Here is a 14,939-nt window from a genome sequence, read left to right on the forward strand (position 1 = left end):
GCTATGGCATCACAAGTGCAGTATAGAGGGGGAGAGTCATTTCCCTCAGTCTGCTGGCTGCTCTTTTACTCTTTTACAGCTGGGGGTTCAGTTCTGTGTCTCTGCTGCTGAATAATGTTGCTGCTAGGTCCCTTTCTGACAAACTGCTTCCTAGCTAGGTGGTGCCACACTGTACAGTTGCACGGTGTTACACTGTCGTGGGTGCAATACTTTGCATTTGCCTCATTGAATTTCATGTTGTGTCAGGATGTTTCAGAGGTAACTTGACAGCCTAGAGAATAGCAGTTCTGCTAGTAGTAGCAGTGCTACTGCTCACCAGTTTGGTATCATCTTGAAACTTTAGATGGTTCTTTCTATTTCTCATAGCAGTAAAAGGTGTTAAAGAATATTGGCTATAGTATCAACCGTCAAGGAATCAACTAGTAACCAGCTGCCAGTTGAGCTTTTTAGTGTTGGTCACAGCACTCTGAACCTTTCAGTCCAGCCAATTTTCTCTCAGCCTCACAGTCCATTTACTCATTTCATGCTCCACTGCTTCTGTTACAATGATGCTATGGAGAGCCTTGTCAACAGCTTTGCTGAAGTCATGGTAAACAACATCTACTACCCTCTGCTAGACCTCTAAGCTAGCCATTTCTTCACAGAAGGCAATCAGATTGGTCAGGCATAATTCGCTGTTAATGATTCCATGTTGGCTCTTCCAGCCTACTCTAGAACTGAAGGATAAAATCAGGAAAAGATTCTGAGTTTGAAACAGTAAAAAAAAAGATTCTACATGATGGGTATAGAAGGAAAGGAAGTAACCATGGAAGAAGGCTTGAGTATTGAATCACTTTTGCTGGTCAAAGCTTAACCATCCTGAGAGTTCTGTACGAGCTGGTCTACAAAGTTAGTCACAGAAAAAAACTGATTTTGCAAATGGTCTTATGTTTATAAGAGAAAGAAGTTTATAAGAGAAAGAAGTTTAGTATACCTACAAAGTATATTCTATACTCTATTCCAAGAGAAGTGAACAAAGATGGACTGAAACACTTTGTAAAGCATTTCCTCATTTCAGCACCTTTGAGACAATGGAAATCACTATTACTTGTGAAAGAAGTAGTATTTGTATTCTTTGATTAGCTTATTTCTGTATGATGCCTAAGCCGTATATTGCCATGGAGGTACAGATGAGAAAGAAAACCTATGACAAAATGAATTTATCAAAACAACAATGATCCATATGAATGACTTAGTATCTGACCTGGGCTTTAGTTAGCAAAAATAAGTAAAAAAAAAAATAAGTAAAAATAAGTAAAATAAGTAAAAATAAAAAGTAAAAATAAGTAAAAATAAGTAAAAATAAGTAAAAACGAGTTTATGACCAGTGAGTATCCTGTGGAAAAGTAAGTAAGCCCTTATGTTGTATGATAACATATGAAATGTATTTGGAAATAGCAGTAGAGGTATGACTGCTGAAGAAATAATCTGAAAATTTTATGTTTCCATGGGCTTCAAGTACACCAATAGGTTCTGACTTGCTTAGAAAAAAATAAATAAAAAAAATATAAAACCACACTTTTCATTGGTAGAATAATGCTGATCATTTACTTAAAGGAAATCTCTGTGAACTTGCATGGAATGTGATATACATAGTTATATAATACCTCTCAAATACAAGCAATGTTAATAACTTTTTGTACTTTAGCTTCAATACTTTGTGTAGTACTGTAGACGTGCCCTTCTGCTTTCAAGAAGTAACTATGAAGCCTTGAGTGTTGAATATTAGACCACATCCCTTAAAAGATGGAATAACTCTACATAATGGATCAGTAAATAACATTTTTTTTCCAACAGCTTCTATATCTCATTCAACTATTTTGTCATTTTTTTTTTTGTCAATACAACCTGATAAAGAACTGTGCTTTTTAGAATGTTCTGACAGAAATTGACCTACTTGCATAAGTCAACTGTATGCTATTGACCCTGGCTGTTACTGGCATGAAAAATTTCAGCCAAGAATCTTTATTTATTAATTTACTAATTGAAAAGCCATTAATGGATAATGTCTAAACACTCTGTCTCTGAGTAAGAGGGAAGTGAACATTGTCATCAAAACAAACAAACAAAAAACTAATCCAACAACTGGAACATTTGTTTTGGCTGCAAGAAGGGTATGACTCAAACACTCACTCTTCCAGTCTTAAGACTTTATCCCAGCTAAAATCAGGATACCGCCCCTCTACAAAGTCCATATTGAGTCAGATTCATAGCATATACAATTTCTGTGTGAGACTTGTTTGTGCAAAGATATGCTCCCAACTTTTGAGACTTTATGAATGATTTATGGCAGGCAAATCCTCAATGGTTTCCATTTACAGTAATAGTACAACTACTTGAGACTCAAGACTCAGGACTGAATTAGGGGTGATCTGAAATAGTCAAGAGGTACCATACAAGAAGATACCAAATAATAATTACAAATCTCAGATATTTATGCTGCTGCAGAAGCGCCCTACAGATACCTATTGACAGAGCCTTAATAGTTTCACTGTTTTCTCCCTCACTGATGAACTTCAAAAGGGAGACTACAAACCATTAAAGGTATTAGAAACAGGATAAATATGTATATTAACTGAAACTTCAGGGCAGGAAGTAAGGGGGAGGATGATTTTGCTATCGCAATGGCACAGCTCTAATAAAATTAAATTTCTCCTTTTTCTTATCACATATTGGTAGTTAATAAACCTTCAAGCCAAGTAATTCACTATTTTTATTAGAACAAAAATTACATGACCACTAGACAACAGATTCAAATACTATTCCATCTTAATTTTATTTAAAAATCAAGTTTTCATCACTAAGGCGTTCTTAGATCAAGTTCAGTTGTTCCTTTGATAGCTCCTGAAACAGGAGCTGATTCAGCCCATAGCAAATTCATGGCTGGCAGGTCAATAGATGAAGACAATGGTTTAAGAAAACAAATAAAGAACAGTATTACATTCTGAAACAAGTTATGTGAAAAGTCTTTGATTCTACAGTTTGTTGGTTGACATAGTAGATGCAGAAAAAAAAACCTTCTAGTGCATACTTTAGAAGTTTCCTACATCTGTAAGTATAAAATTGCCTGTGAACACTGGGAGAAAGTTGTTATGTCATACGAGCATACTGTGTAATTATGAAAACGTGTTTTAGTGGAAGAAAGTGCTTAGGTAAATGCAAAGGAGAAAACATTCTGGAAAACGTATTTTAATATAAAAGAACTAATTAAGAGTTGCTCACTACCTGCTGACTAATGCCCAGTCAGTCCCCAAGCAGTGGCCAGCATACCCCGGCCAATTCCCCCTCAGTTTTATTGTTCCACGTGATGTTTCACAGTATGGGATATCACTTTGGTCAGCCTTTGCCAGCTGTCCTGGCTGTGTCACCTTCCAGGTCCTTGTGCTCCCCCAGCTTCCTCACTGGCAGGGCAGCACAAGAAGCTGAAAAGTCCTTGGCTCTGTGTGAGCACTGCTCTGCAACAACTAAAAGCATTGGTGCGATATCATTGTTTTCATAAAAAAAATCAAAACTCAACATTGCATGAGCCTCTACAAAGAAAATTAACTCACTCGCAGCTAAAACCATGAAAGGTTCCTGCCCAGGGAACTTCATAAAGTTACAGTTTAACCTTTAGAATGTGTCTAAGACTGCTGGTATGAAGGTACTTCTTGCTCTAAATAGCGGACACATCCTAACTGTTTTAGTGATAAGATCAGCTTTAAGGAATCCTAGGTCCCTGAGATCACTGGGAACGTCTGGAGAACTTGTTGGTCTACAAAAGTGAGGATTTTGCAAAGGGTGTGACTGTACAGTTACTGTCATCGTGCAATCCTATAAACAAGTGACCTACATGTATTTACAGTTTTCCACACTAATACGAAAGATTGGTAGATCAATTAACTATTCATTGTACATAGCTTTTGGAAATAAAAAAAAGAAAAAGTTTAATAAAGCGACAATGAAATATTACATGCTTTTCAATTGATTCAATATTTGGAATTACTTTTAAAAAGAAAGGTCAAAATGCACTGTAATGGATTGTAATGTAAGGCATCAGAAGTTTAAAAAAAAAAAATCAAATGTATTGATTTTCTAGTCTTTTCCTAAGTAGAATGGCAAGAACAGTTCTCTAGAATTTTTAAAAATTAGTTTTTTTAAAGCAAATTTCGTTACTTACAACTTGGAAAAGAACTTTCTATTATTTCCAGAACAGATTTATTAAAGAAAATGCATATATAGGGACATATGCATATACATTATACATATACACATATATATTTTAATGCATGTTTTGTTCAGTACCGCACTGTTCATTTGGTAGATGAATTTTTTTCCATAGGTCTCTTTTCATATTAGGCTGCTTTTCTGAGTTTGAGCAGGGACTTTTGTTTCAATTCCATTTGTGCAAGAAAATCTAGCATTTTTTTCCTATTTGTTAGCATCTTTTGTTTTCATGAGTATAGTTACTGCTCTCCACAGAAATTTTCTTCTTCTATGACTTTGAAAGTACAGTTCTTTGCATATATTTAGTTTATGCATGAAACCAAAGTCCAGCATGTATTTTAGCCATGTGGACTGGATATTGGGTGTTGTCCATCACACAAATAAAACATCCTTTCATCAGCCCTGAATTTTTCTTTATCCCTGATTTTCTCCATACAGCTCCTGAAATTCCTCCCAATGTTGCAATTCCAAAGTTGCCACCTGTATCAAGGGACTCTGTCTTCCTCCTTATGCTTTTTTCTTTTGTGTGTGTTTTTCTCCAGCCCCCACTATAAGATGGTAATGTTATGAAACATTTAGGGGACTGTACTAGAGAGACTATGAAATAGCAGAAAAGAAAAAAAAAAAAAAGAAAAAAAAAGTTTGCAATAACATTTAGCTGAGCATAGGTGCAACCCTGGAAAACTTTTCTGGTCTTTACAGAAAGAGCAGGAAAAAGAACAAATAACATGTATGCCTATAAAGTCTTGTAAAGCTGTAAAAATAAGTGAAAGAAAAACATCCACATTGCTCCTTCCTTTCTTCTTTTCCCTTCCTTTCCCCTTCCGTTTTGCTAGTTTGAATTAAACTACTTTCTGAATTGTTGTTGTCCAGTTATGACTACCTTAAGTATCATTGGCCTGTAAAATCTTACCATCTGATTCACAGAAGGATAAAACCAGTATCTCCTAAGTGAGATAAAGAGTATGAGGTTTTTGCTATTAGGTCCTCTGGGCAGTCTTCGCAATATAGTTGATGATAGTGACATCTGTAAAAAAAATAAAAATAATCCATTATGTTCTCCTGAAGTCATTGTCAGATTGAGCTTCTGTCCAGTATTTCCAGCAAAGGTTAGGAAGCTATTTTTCAGTTTTATATAACTGATTCCAATCTAGATGTCTTATTCCTGTAACCATCCACTGGAGTTGGATTGCTGAAGACCTCAATACTTTCAGAATCTATTAGAAAGTATATTTTTATAATTTGACCTTTTAAAACCAAAATACAGGAAAACAATATCCTACCAAAACAGGATGTTATGTTGACTGTAGTTGTCCTGACAGATTTGAAATAAACATGGGGAAAACATATAGGCATTGCTTACTGCATGTTTGAAGACTTGCATTCAAGTGTAATGAGCATAGTAAAGCTATAAGACTGTAAGTAAGAAAACTTGGATGGAATGAAATACTCATTCAATAATTTGTTAAGTGACAGCTACCATTCATATTTTGTTTTTCCATTATCAACTATGGCTGTCTAATTCTAGGCTTTCTTCCTCTGTTACAACATCTGTGTGATCAGAAAGGGGTGGATAGTGAAGTCTGATATCCAGCAAAATGAAGGAAGTTTCACTCTCGCTAAGTGAAAGCAAAGGATAACTATGAAATGCTGTGAATATACTTTCAAATGGCCTATATCACAAAAGAATATAGAGATTAGCTTCAGAAACAATATGGAAAAGGCCTTGTAAATAAACAATATGATAGAGGCCACCTATAAGAATGTCTAGTCATATTCAACAAAGTTTATTTAACAACTTTTAATCAATTATTTGTATATTCTCAAAAATTATGCCATTTATCTGCTACATTTTACAGTCCTGATGTGGACTTTTGCCAATGTTTGATAATTAATATTAATATTATCTTTTATTATATAAAATGTAGTTTTTGAATGCTTTTCTAAAAAGACTAAATATATAACATGTACATAGTTACTTTAAATAATGGATTAAAACCTTTGATATGTTATCTAATTAATAAATTACATTAGAGATTTTGATCAGACAGTTCTATTGAAAGCTTAACATAATTAGTGGCAGCCTATGGTCACAGTAATAGCTTTCTACTGTCTAGGAAGAGATACGTAATGTATGAGGAAGGACTATCTTTTAGATTTAATTTCATGAATAAATCTTACTGCACAGTGCTCCAGATTGATCTGTGCTAGGAAATGAAGTCAACACAGATTCTTACATCTGTCTGACTGGTGAAGATAGACTCACAGGAAGAAATCTTAGGAGGTGGATCTTCATGGCTATCCCATTGTACATATTTTTGCTTTTAAAATACTAAGGCTAACTGGATTCCTTTCTGAACACAATGATTTCTCTTCCAATTTGAGGATTTGATTGAAGGAAAATGAGATGCAGCATACCATGTGAGAATAAGTTGGATAAATGTAAAAAAGCTATTGCCTTTAGTTTTTCAGAGCCGTATAATGTGTATTTGTTCTCAGCGTACAATAAATAACAAATGATTTAATGAATCAAGCATATTGATAATGAAAGACACAGTGACACTAGTGATTCTCCTAACTTCCTCTAGGAAGTGACCATAGATTCTCAATCCAGTTGGAAGTCGACTTCAATAACACTAGAAAAATAGGGGTCTTTTACTGAAAACTTGGCCATGGAATTAAAGCCTGATGGACATATATAATCTTTGCGTATGATAGCTTTGGTCAGCTAGAACTGTCATAATCCAAAGATTAAACTATTTTGGTTACTGTTACTAACCTTCAAAGGATAATTCATCTTAGGTCTAGACTAGAAGCAGTGAAGTGTGTGCAGAGGGAATTGTGCAGCTACCTCAATGTACTTCAATGAAATTTTTAGAAAAGCACATAAATAATGGAGTTGAATGCTTGATCTTGACAAGTGTGAAATCCTGTGAACTATTACATGTATTATTGAACATGGCTGTCATTCTCAGATCACTCATCTTTTACTGTTTCTTAGGAGGTTGTGGTAAAATGCATGCCAGTTTCAGGATGCCAAATTCCATTATATGTGGGGGTTCCTGACAGATGTAGTGGTAAGAAAACACAGAGAAAAAGTCATTGTAGGAGACCTCTACAAAGACAGAAGACTGATCTGCTACAGTATGATTCCAACAGTTAGCTGTTGTCATAACAGTTGTCATGTATATGAAAGATGTAGATTTGCTTTGATACCTTTTCCTTGGGACTGCGGTTTATCAGAAATCGTAGTCTTTGAATAATGTGTTTTTCCAGATAGCACACCCACTCAGAAAAATAAATGCTGAGGTTTGGATTTTGTAAATTTTGCCGCATAAGCCAGGATGAATCTACTTAATCGTATAGTGTTTTATAAAGTGTTTTGATTAGAATATAATGCAAAGAGAGGTTCTCATTTCAAATGTAGGTATTCTCCTGTGTCCAAACCATGTAAAAAAAAATTGACTTGTTTGACTTGTTTTGCAAAAGTACTTCTGTTAACCTACCGTGTCTAAAGCAGCAAGAAGGGGAAAAATTGCAGAGAGAGGGAGCATATAGTGCTATAAAACATAGCTGTAGCATGTAATGGATCATTGTTGCTAACTTTTTAGGATGTAAGTTAGTATCTGAACTCTTCCAATTATTCCAATTTGTTAAAATCACTTCCTTTAGTGTAAATAATTTTATGTGTATTTATATGTATGCGTTCTCATATATGTAAGTTAAACATTGACTCTCCGTTCAGTGTGGATGAGCACAATCCAAATAAATACGCTGTTCTATTAAGGCTGCTGAAACAGCAGAAAAGAAGTTGAATATCATATTGTTTCTTTCTAGCTTTGGTAGTTACTCACTCAACCTTAAGTAGTTCCCATAGCGCATAGAAATCTTGCTTCCTGAATCTTCAGTATTGGTAGAACATTTGTCTAACCTGTTTTTCGTTACAGTATTACATGGCTTTTGTTAGGTAGTTAATATTTATAGAATATTTTGAGATTTTTCTCATAAAAGTGTGATGTAACGGTTCTCTCTTAATTGTTTTAGCTTTATCTTTTTGGAAGGTCTTTACTCTTGGACCTTTTTGGAATTTTCCTATATAATTTGGGTTCTAACTTAAGTGTAATTATGATCATCTAAATGCCAGTGTGACTAACGGTTTGAGTAATGAATTAAGGGTGTGCATGCAATAATTGAACTTACATGGTATAATGGGGCTTAATTAGCATTGATATATTGATATAATGCTTTACAACACTCTGAGGATGTGCATGTATTGAATAAGGAATCCTCTCAACATGCAGGTTGGTGAGATTAGTATAGTTACGTTATTCTGCAGTTGGATAAAGTAAGGAAAGAGAGAAGTACAGGATGAAAGAATTTTTTCATGAAAAATGTGGTTTCTGAAACAATTCTTGACTTACATGTGAGCTTTTCAGACCACCATTTCTTTGATGAAGACAGTATTTTTTGTGCTCTGTTCATGACATATTTCAGTTTCCTGTACTTGTTCTCTTCTAAAGAAAATTAAACTAATTAATTTGTACTACTTAAATGAAAGGAATGGCATGCCAACAGTAACTTTCCAATGAGTTCTGGAACAATTACATTTTCCTTCCCCACATCAAACACTTTTGCTATTCTTAGGTGAAGGAGTATCAAATTTAAAGAGATAACTAGTTAATATAATCTCTTCCATGTAACTAATACTTGCAAATTGTAGTAACTTTCTTCAAAAAAAAAGGAAAACAACTGTGTCCATTCATATCCGCCCAATGTCATTGCTTAGTCATTTTTTTCTTTTCTGTTTCTATTAAAAAGATGAATTTATTTTCTAAAATCTGTAGCAATTTGAAAATAAACAAAAAAAATGTTTTAAAGTATATTTTAGACTCTAATTTACTGTCAGAGAACAATTAATTATTGAATTAATTATTGAATTTTGGGAGAATTAGTAAGATTCATGGGATATTTTGTTGTTTGAAAATAGATCTGTAAAGAATTTCACTGCATTATTGAATCAAAAGCTTTTTGAAATTAACTCTGAAAGTAATGAAGTCTCTTATGAGCTAAAAACTTTTGTGAAAATACATTCCATAGCCTAATTCACTTTATTTGTATTAGGAATACTGTTTTAAACAGTAACAATTACTTAATTACAATGGTTTGACAAATATTTATTACTTTTCTGCAGATTTTAATTGTAACTTTTTTCCTTCTTTCTTTTGACAGTATTACCTAGTCATACGTGTGGCAATCCAGGAGAAATACCTAAAGGAGTACTTCATGGAACAAGATTCAACATTGGAGATAAAATCCGATACAGCTGTATCTCTGGTTACATCCTAGAAGGCCATGCCATGTTAACGTGTATTGTGAGTCCTGGAAATGGAGCATCATGGGATTTTCCAGTTCCTTTTTGCAGAGGTAAAAATTAAGACATCTTTAAAATAATAACACACTATTAAAAGATCAGATTAAATAAATTTATTTTTAGGTTCTTTTTTTAACACAATGTACTTTCTAAAAATTTTTACCAGACTGTAATCACAATTTAGAAGCAGCGATTATCCAGAGTCTACATTCAGAAGTAGCAGATTTTATCTACTGATCTTTTTTTCTTTTTCATTTACATGTGTGATACCTATAGCAGTTTTATAGCAGGATCTGTCAAATGTTTTTGTAATTTTCCGCTTTTGGAAATTTTCTTCCAGGAAGCAGTACCTTGAAATCTTCAGCCAGAGAATTTTTGAATGATATAAGCTGGAGGAGACCTCTGGTTGTCCAGTCCAGCTCCTGCTCAAAGTAGGGAAAACTTCTACGTTAGGTCAGGTTGCCCAGGTCTTTCCCTAGTAGAGATTTCTTATCTCCGTGGACAGAGATTCTAAAGCCTCTCTGAAAGCCTGTTACAGTGCCTAGCTGTTCTCATATGCAAGTCTAAGTGGGATTATCTTTTTACAGATTATGTCCATTTCTCCTGTTCTGGACCTGTGAGAAGATTATGGCTCCTTCTTCCCTATATTGAGCATTGCAGTTAGATCTCACAATCTCCTCTTGTCTAGGCTGAAAAGTCCATTTCCCTCATTCTGTAGTCTCATACATTATGTTCTTAGGCATCTTAACCATTTTAGTGGCCTTTCTCTGTACTTTTTCAAGTCTGATTTTTTGTACTCCAGTATTCCAGGTGGGGCCTACTTAGTGTCAAGTAGATGGGTTAATCATTTCTCTTTACCTACTGGCTATACTCTTGCTCATGCAACCCATTATAAGGTTAGTTTTTATTGCTGCAGTTGTGCACTGCTGAATCAGCTTGTGTTCCATCAGGTTGTTTGTCAGGTAGCAAGTATTTTTGCATGGTATGATCTTGTTCAAGTTGCAGGATTTTGCATTTCTCTTTTGAGTTTAATGAGATTCCTGTCTGCTCTTTCTTCCGTCTTGTCAAAGTCTGTCTGCAAACCTTGTCAGGATGTGTTCAATCCTATATTCCAGATCCAAGATGCAGTGGATATTATATAGATAATAAGTGGATATTATAGAGATTCAGCCCCAATATGAATCCCAGCTGCAAATAACTGACCATTAGCTTGAGTTTGAACAATTGGCCTCTGCCATCTGGGCCTGATGGTCTTGTCAGTTTTTAACTCATATCCAGTCCATATGCTCTCAATTTGGCTACAAGGATATAGCAGGGAATGGTGTTGTGAAAATCTTGTTAAAGCCAATCTAAATCCTTTCATCAAAAAAGGCAATCAGGTTGGCCAAGAATGATTTATATTGGCAAAAGCTGTCCCAATTCACCTTCTTGTCCTTCATGGGCTTGGGAATGATTTTCAAAAGAACATTCTTCATAATCTTCTGGAGGTCTGAGGTGAACTTGACAGATACACAGTCGCCAGAATCCTTCTTGACTTTTTTTTGAAAATGAGAAATGAAAATTTATCTTTTCTCTGATCATTGAGAATCACCCTTGATCGTCACAGCCTTTAGAAGATGCTAAAGATCAGCTGTATGCTGTGGCACACCAGGAACACCTTGATACATACTGTTGAGTACCATGAACTTGCATATATCCTGCTAACTTGTATAGTCCCTAAATTGTTCCTCCTATGCTGTGCGTACTACTTTTCTCCCCAAACTAGTTAATTTCTTTGAGAATTAGGAGGTCTGAAGGCAGCCTTTGCTAATTATGAGAGGTAAAGATATCATTGCTTTAGCCTTTTCCATGTCTTTGTCACACGGTTGCCAACCCAATGAACAGCAGGTCACTAAGGCCTTCATTTTCCTTTGTTATTGATATAACTGTAGAATAGCTTCTAGAATAACTGCTCTTCACATTCCTCAACAGTATAATTCCGTCTGAGTTTTGGCCTTCCTCCTTTCATCCCTGTGTTCCTGAGCAATACTTCTATATTCCTTTTGAGCAGATTGTCCCTGCTTTCACCTTTTGTACATTGCTGTTTTGCATTTGAGTTAAAGCACTTCAGTCAGGAATTCCCTGTTCAACCCTAGCCGCCTCCTGCTATGACTACTCATTTATGTACATAAAGAGATGGATCACTCTTGAGCTTTGAGGAAGCTGCCCTTGAAGTCAAACAAGCTCTCCTGGGCCCCTTAGCTCTTCAAGCCATCATCCCATGAGAGCCTGTCTACCACTTCACAAACAAGTTGAAATCTGCTCTGCTGAACTCCAAGGAGTTTAGTATACTACTTGCCTTCCTTACATCTCTCAGGATCTTCAACTCGTGGTTATGGGAACTGCAGCTGGTGTTGAATATCACTTTTTTTTTGAATGGTTCTTTATTTCTACACCTAATTGCTTTGTCCAGTGCCTGCATTAAAAAAAATAAATATATATATATATATATTTCAGTGGACTCAGAAACCTGGTGGATTGCTGGCCCTCTGCTATGCTGCCGTCCACAGAGGTGTGATTGGGGTGATTAAAGTATCCAGTGAGAACCTGAACTTGTGATTGGGAAGCTTCTAGTTATTTAAAGGTTTTGACCTCTTCTTCTTGATCAGGTGGTCTGCAGCAGACATTCACCACAATGACCTCCCTTTTGGCTTCTCTCTCTCACTCTAGTCCGTAGGAACAAAACATAATTGTTGTCTGTCGTACAGCAGACCTCTGTTCATTCAAGGTCCTGTTTTGTGTAGGGTACAGCTTCTCCTTTTCTTTCTGTTTGTCATATGAGCCTGCGACCATCTGTCAGAGCACTCCAGTCAGGTGAGCTATCCTACTAAGTCTCTGTAATCTCAACGACATCTCAGTTTTGTGACTTTACATGTACTTCCAGTTTGTCCAGTGTGCTTCCCATGTGGCATTTTTTTGTGTACAGGCACTTGAACCGAGCTTCCAGTCATGTTGCTTTCTGAGGAGGAGAGAGGGAAACTTTCTTTGTCTCCTTCCTTTGTCTCTTTCATCTCCCTTGTAGCCCTTATTCCTTGAAGAGGATCCTGTGGTTAAATAAGTCAAAGCTCTGTTGCCCAGCATCAGCTACTTGGTCAAGTGTTCTGCAGGAACCTGACATTCCTGCATGGGCTTATCCCTCTGGGCTTCTGTACACCCCAGTCCCAGAGCCATATCGACACCCTTTACTGCTCAAATTTTCCCTAGGCAATATTATTAATACATTCATGGATGACAACTACAAAGGGTAGTAGTTGTTTTCTGTAATAATTTGTGAAGGTTTATTGTGACTGAAGGGTTTTATAATTTCTCACAGCAAATAAATGTTATACATTTCGCTGCTAAAAAAAGTACAAGAGTTAATAACCACAAAACCAACAGAGATTTGAGTCATGTCTGCCACTTGTATTTGATTTCAAGTAGTATACAACAGGTTTTTTTTGTTTTGTTTTTGTTTTAAAAGGTGCTTTGAATACCATAAGAAAACACATTCTGTCTAACCTTTCAGTTGTCTGATCTTAGATGTATTTTTGTCCTTCTAACAAGTGGTAGTAATCAGGTTTCAGAAAAATATACGTGTTGTAATTTCATGATGTCATCAGTGTACTAAATATTTGTTCTGTTTCTGCAGATACTGCCCATTTTGGCAGTGCATTATTAAGTACATGAGATGTGATGGCACTATACATACAAATGTCAATAACAGGAATGACATTTTGCTTATGATTTGTAATTCTATGAATTTGTCCTGTTAATAAAAGCTCAGGTGGGGTCCTATACCCCATGGAGAACTTGCATGAAATGCAAAGACTCCTGTATACCTTCTGACAAGAAATGCAAATCATAACACAAAAGTTATTTAATGGTTAATGATTTCTGTGAGTGGAGACATTGCCTTAAAAGACTTTTTGAATTCATGTGGGATATGGATTTATGATGTATTTTAAGCATTCCTTATTTTATTTCATGTTATCAGTATGGAAAATATGCTATGGGTAGCCATTTCTATCACTTTATCTTTGATCAAGGAATGTTCCTCTTTTGTTTCTTGGATCCAAGGATCTTGGCCTTTTCCATGAAAGCACCTTTTGTTATAGTTTTGTTTCCAGATGGTGTTCTTCTTTCTAGTCATCATAAACTCATTTCATGGCATCCATACAAGATAATACAACAGAGTTAAATAAAGCTACATGATTTATATACTTAAAAAAAAAAAAAAAGTAATACCCTTATTCTTCATGATATGTTTCACTGATGCTGGCAAATTACTATTTTCTGCAATTTTGTTGCTTAATATTTTCAGAAGCATTAAGAAGCTGTGTGAAGTAATTTATACATTGTCTAAACTGAACAAATGCTGCTTCTACTAGAAAAAATACCCCATGAATTACAAACCCTCAAGGAAAATGTATACAATATTCATTCTTGTAGCCACAGTATTGCCTCTCTGGCTGCTACTGGCTGCCCTGCAGAAGGCTGTCTAATGAGACAGAACTGTACTGCAGATTCATCAATGGCTTGTAATGAATTACGATCAAAAATCAAAGGTGTAGCAAATATCATTTTTAGAATGTTTACATAACTTGAGTGTTAAGGGATTTGCTTTACCTCTTTTTTTTTTCTTCTGTATTTCTTCAATACACATTTGACTTATTGAATTAAATGACTTTTTTTTTGTGTGTGTGTGTGTGAGTGAGAAATTATGGCAACTTCCAATCTGAAAAAGGATAGAAAACAGCCCCAAAAGAAAAGTTCAAAGACAACTTCTGAAAAGGTGAAGCTATTACTAAAACTCACCCATTTCTCCTAGTAAAAGTTAACCAATAAATTTATCAAGAATTTCTGAAAGAAAAGGAAAGTATTCCAAAATTGTTGGCCTATGGATTTTTTGGCTTAGAAATTGACAGGAGGAGTCATTCAATGCTCCACCTAAATTCTGTTCCTCTTTTTTTTTTTTTTTTTTTTTTTTTGTCCTGAGAAGGAAAAAAAGGTCTTTGTTGTCTCTATCTTGGCTACTGTAACAGTGTCGCCCAAAATGTCTTCTTTCATGCTGGGACTGAAATACTGTGCAGTAAATTCCGAAATGTTTTCAAAAATCAGTTTCATCCTCTGCAGTAACTCCACTAGTAGCTGATTTATGACATGTGACTACTTGTAAAAGGAACTTTGTATAATTAGGTTCTCAATTCTCGGTAATTCTGAGAATTCCTAGTTGATTATAGTTGCATGAGCCTAGATTTTTATGAAGCCAACATTAGGAATACAAATTGGATTAGTAATATTACAA

General features: G+C 35.3%; 1 protein-coding gene across 12 annotated transcripts in view; it reads left to right on the plus strand.

Annotated features, from left to right (window-relative positions):
- The window catches only part of CSMD1 (CUB and Sushi multiple domains 1), a 1,150,108-nt gene that overhangs the window by 565,988 nt on the left and 569,181 nt on the right, over positions 1–14,939 (plus strand). For all 12 annotated transcript variants that reach the window (XM_080586628.1, XM_080586632.1, XM_080586634.1 and 9 more), the window contains one exon: positions 9,475–9,669. In XM_080586628.1, coding sequence (XP_080442754.1) covers positions 9,475–9,669 — 195 coding nt within the window. The remainder of the gene's footprint in view (positions 1–9,474; positions 9,670–14,939) is intronic.

Source organism: Anser brachyrhynchus (assembly GCF_964034855.1).
Source record: "Anser brachyrhynchus genome assembly, chromosome: 3".
Classification (NCBI taxonomy): Eukaryota; Metazoa; Chordata; class Aves; order Anseriformes; family Anatidae; genus Anser; species Anser brachyrhynchus.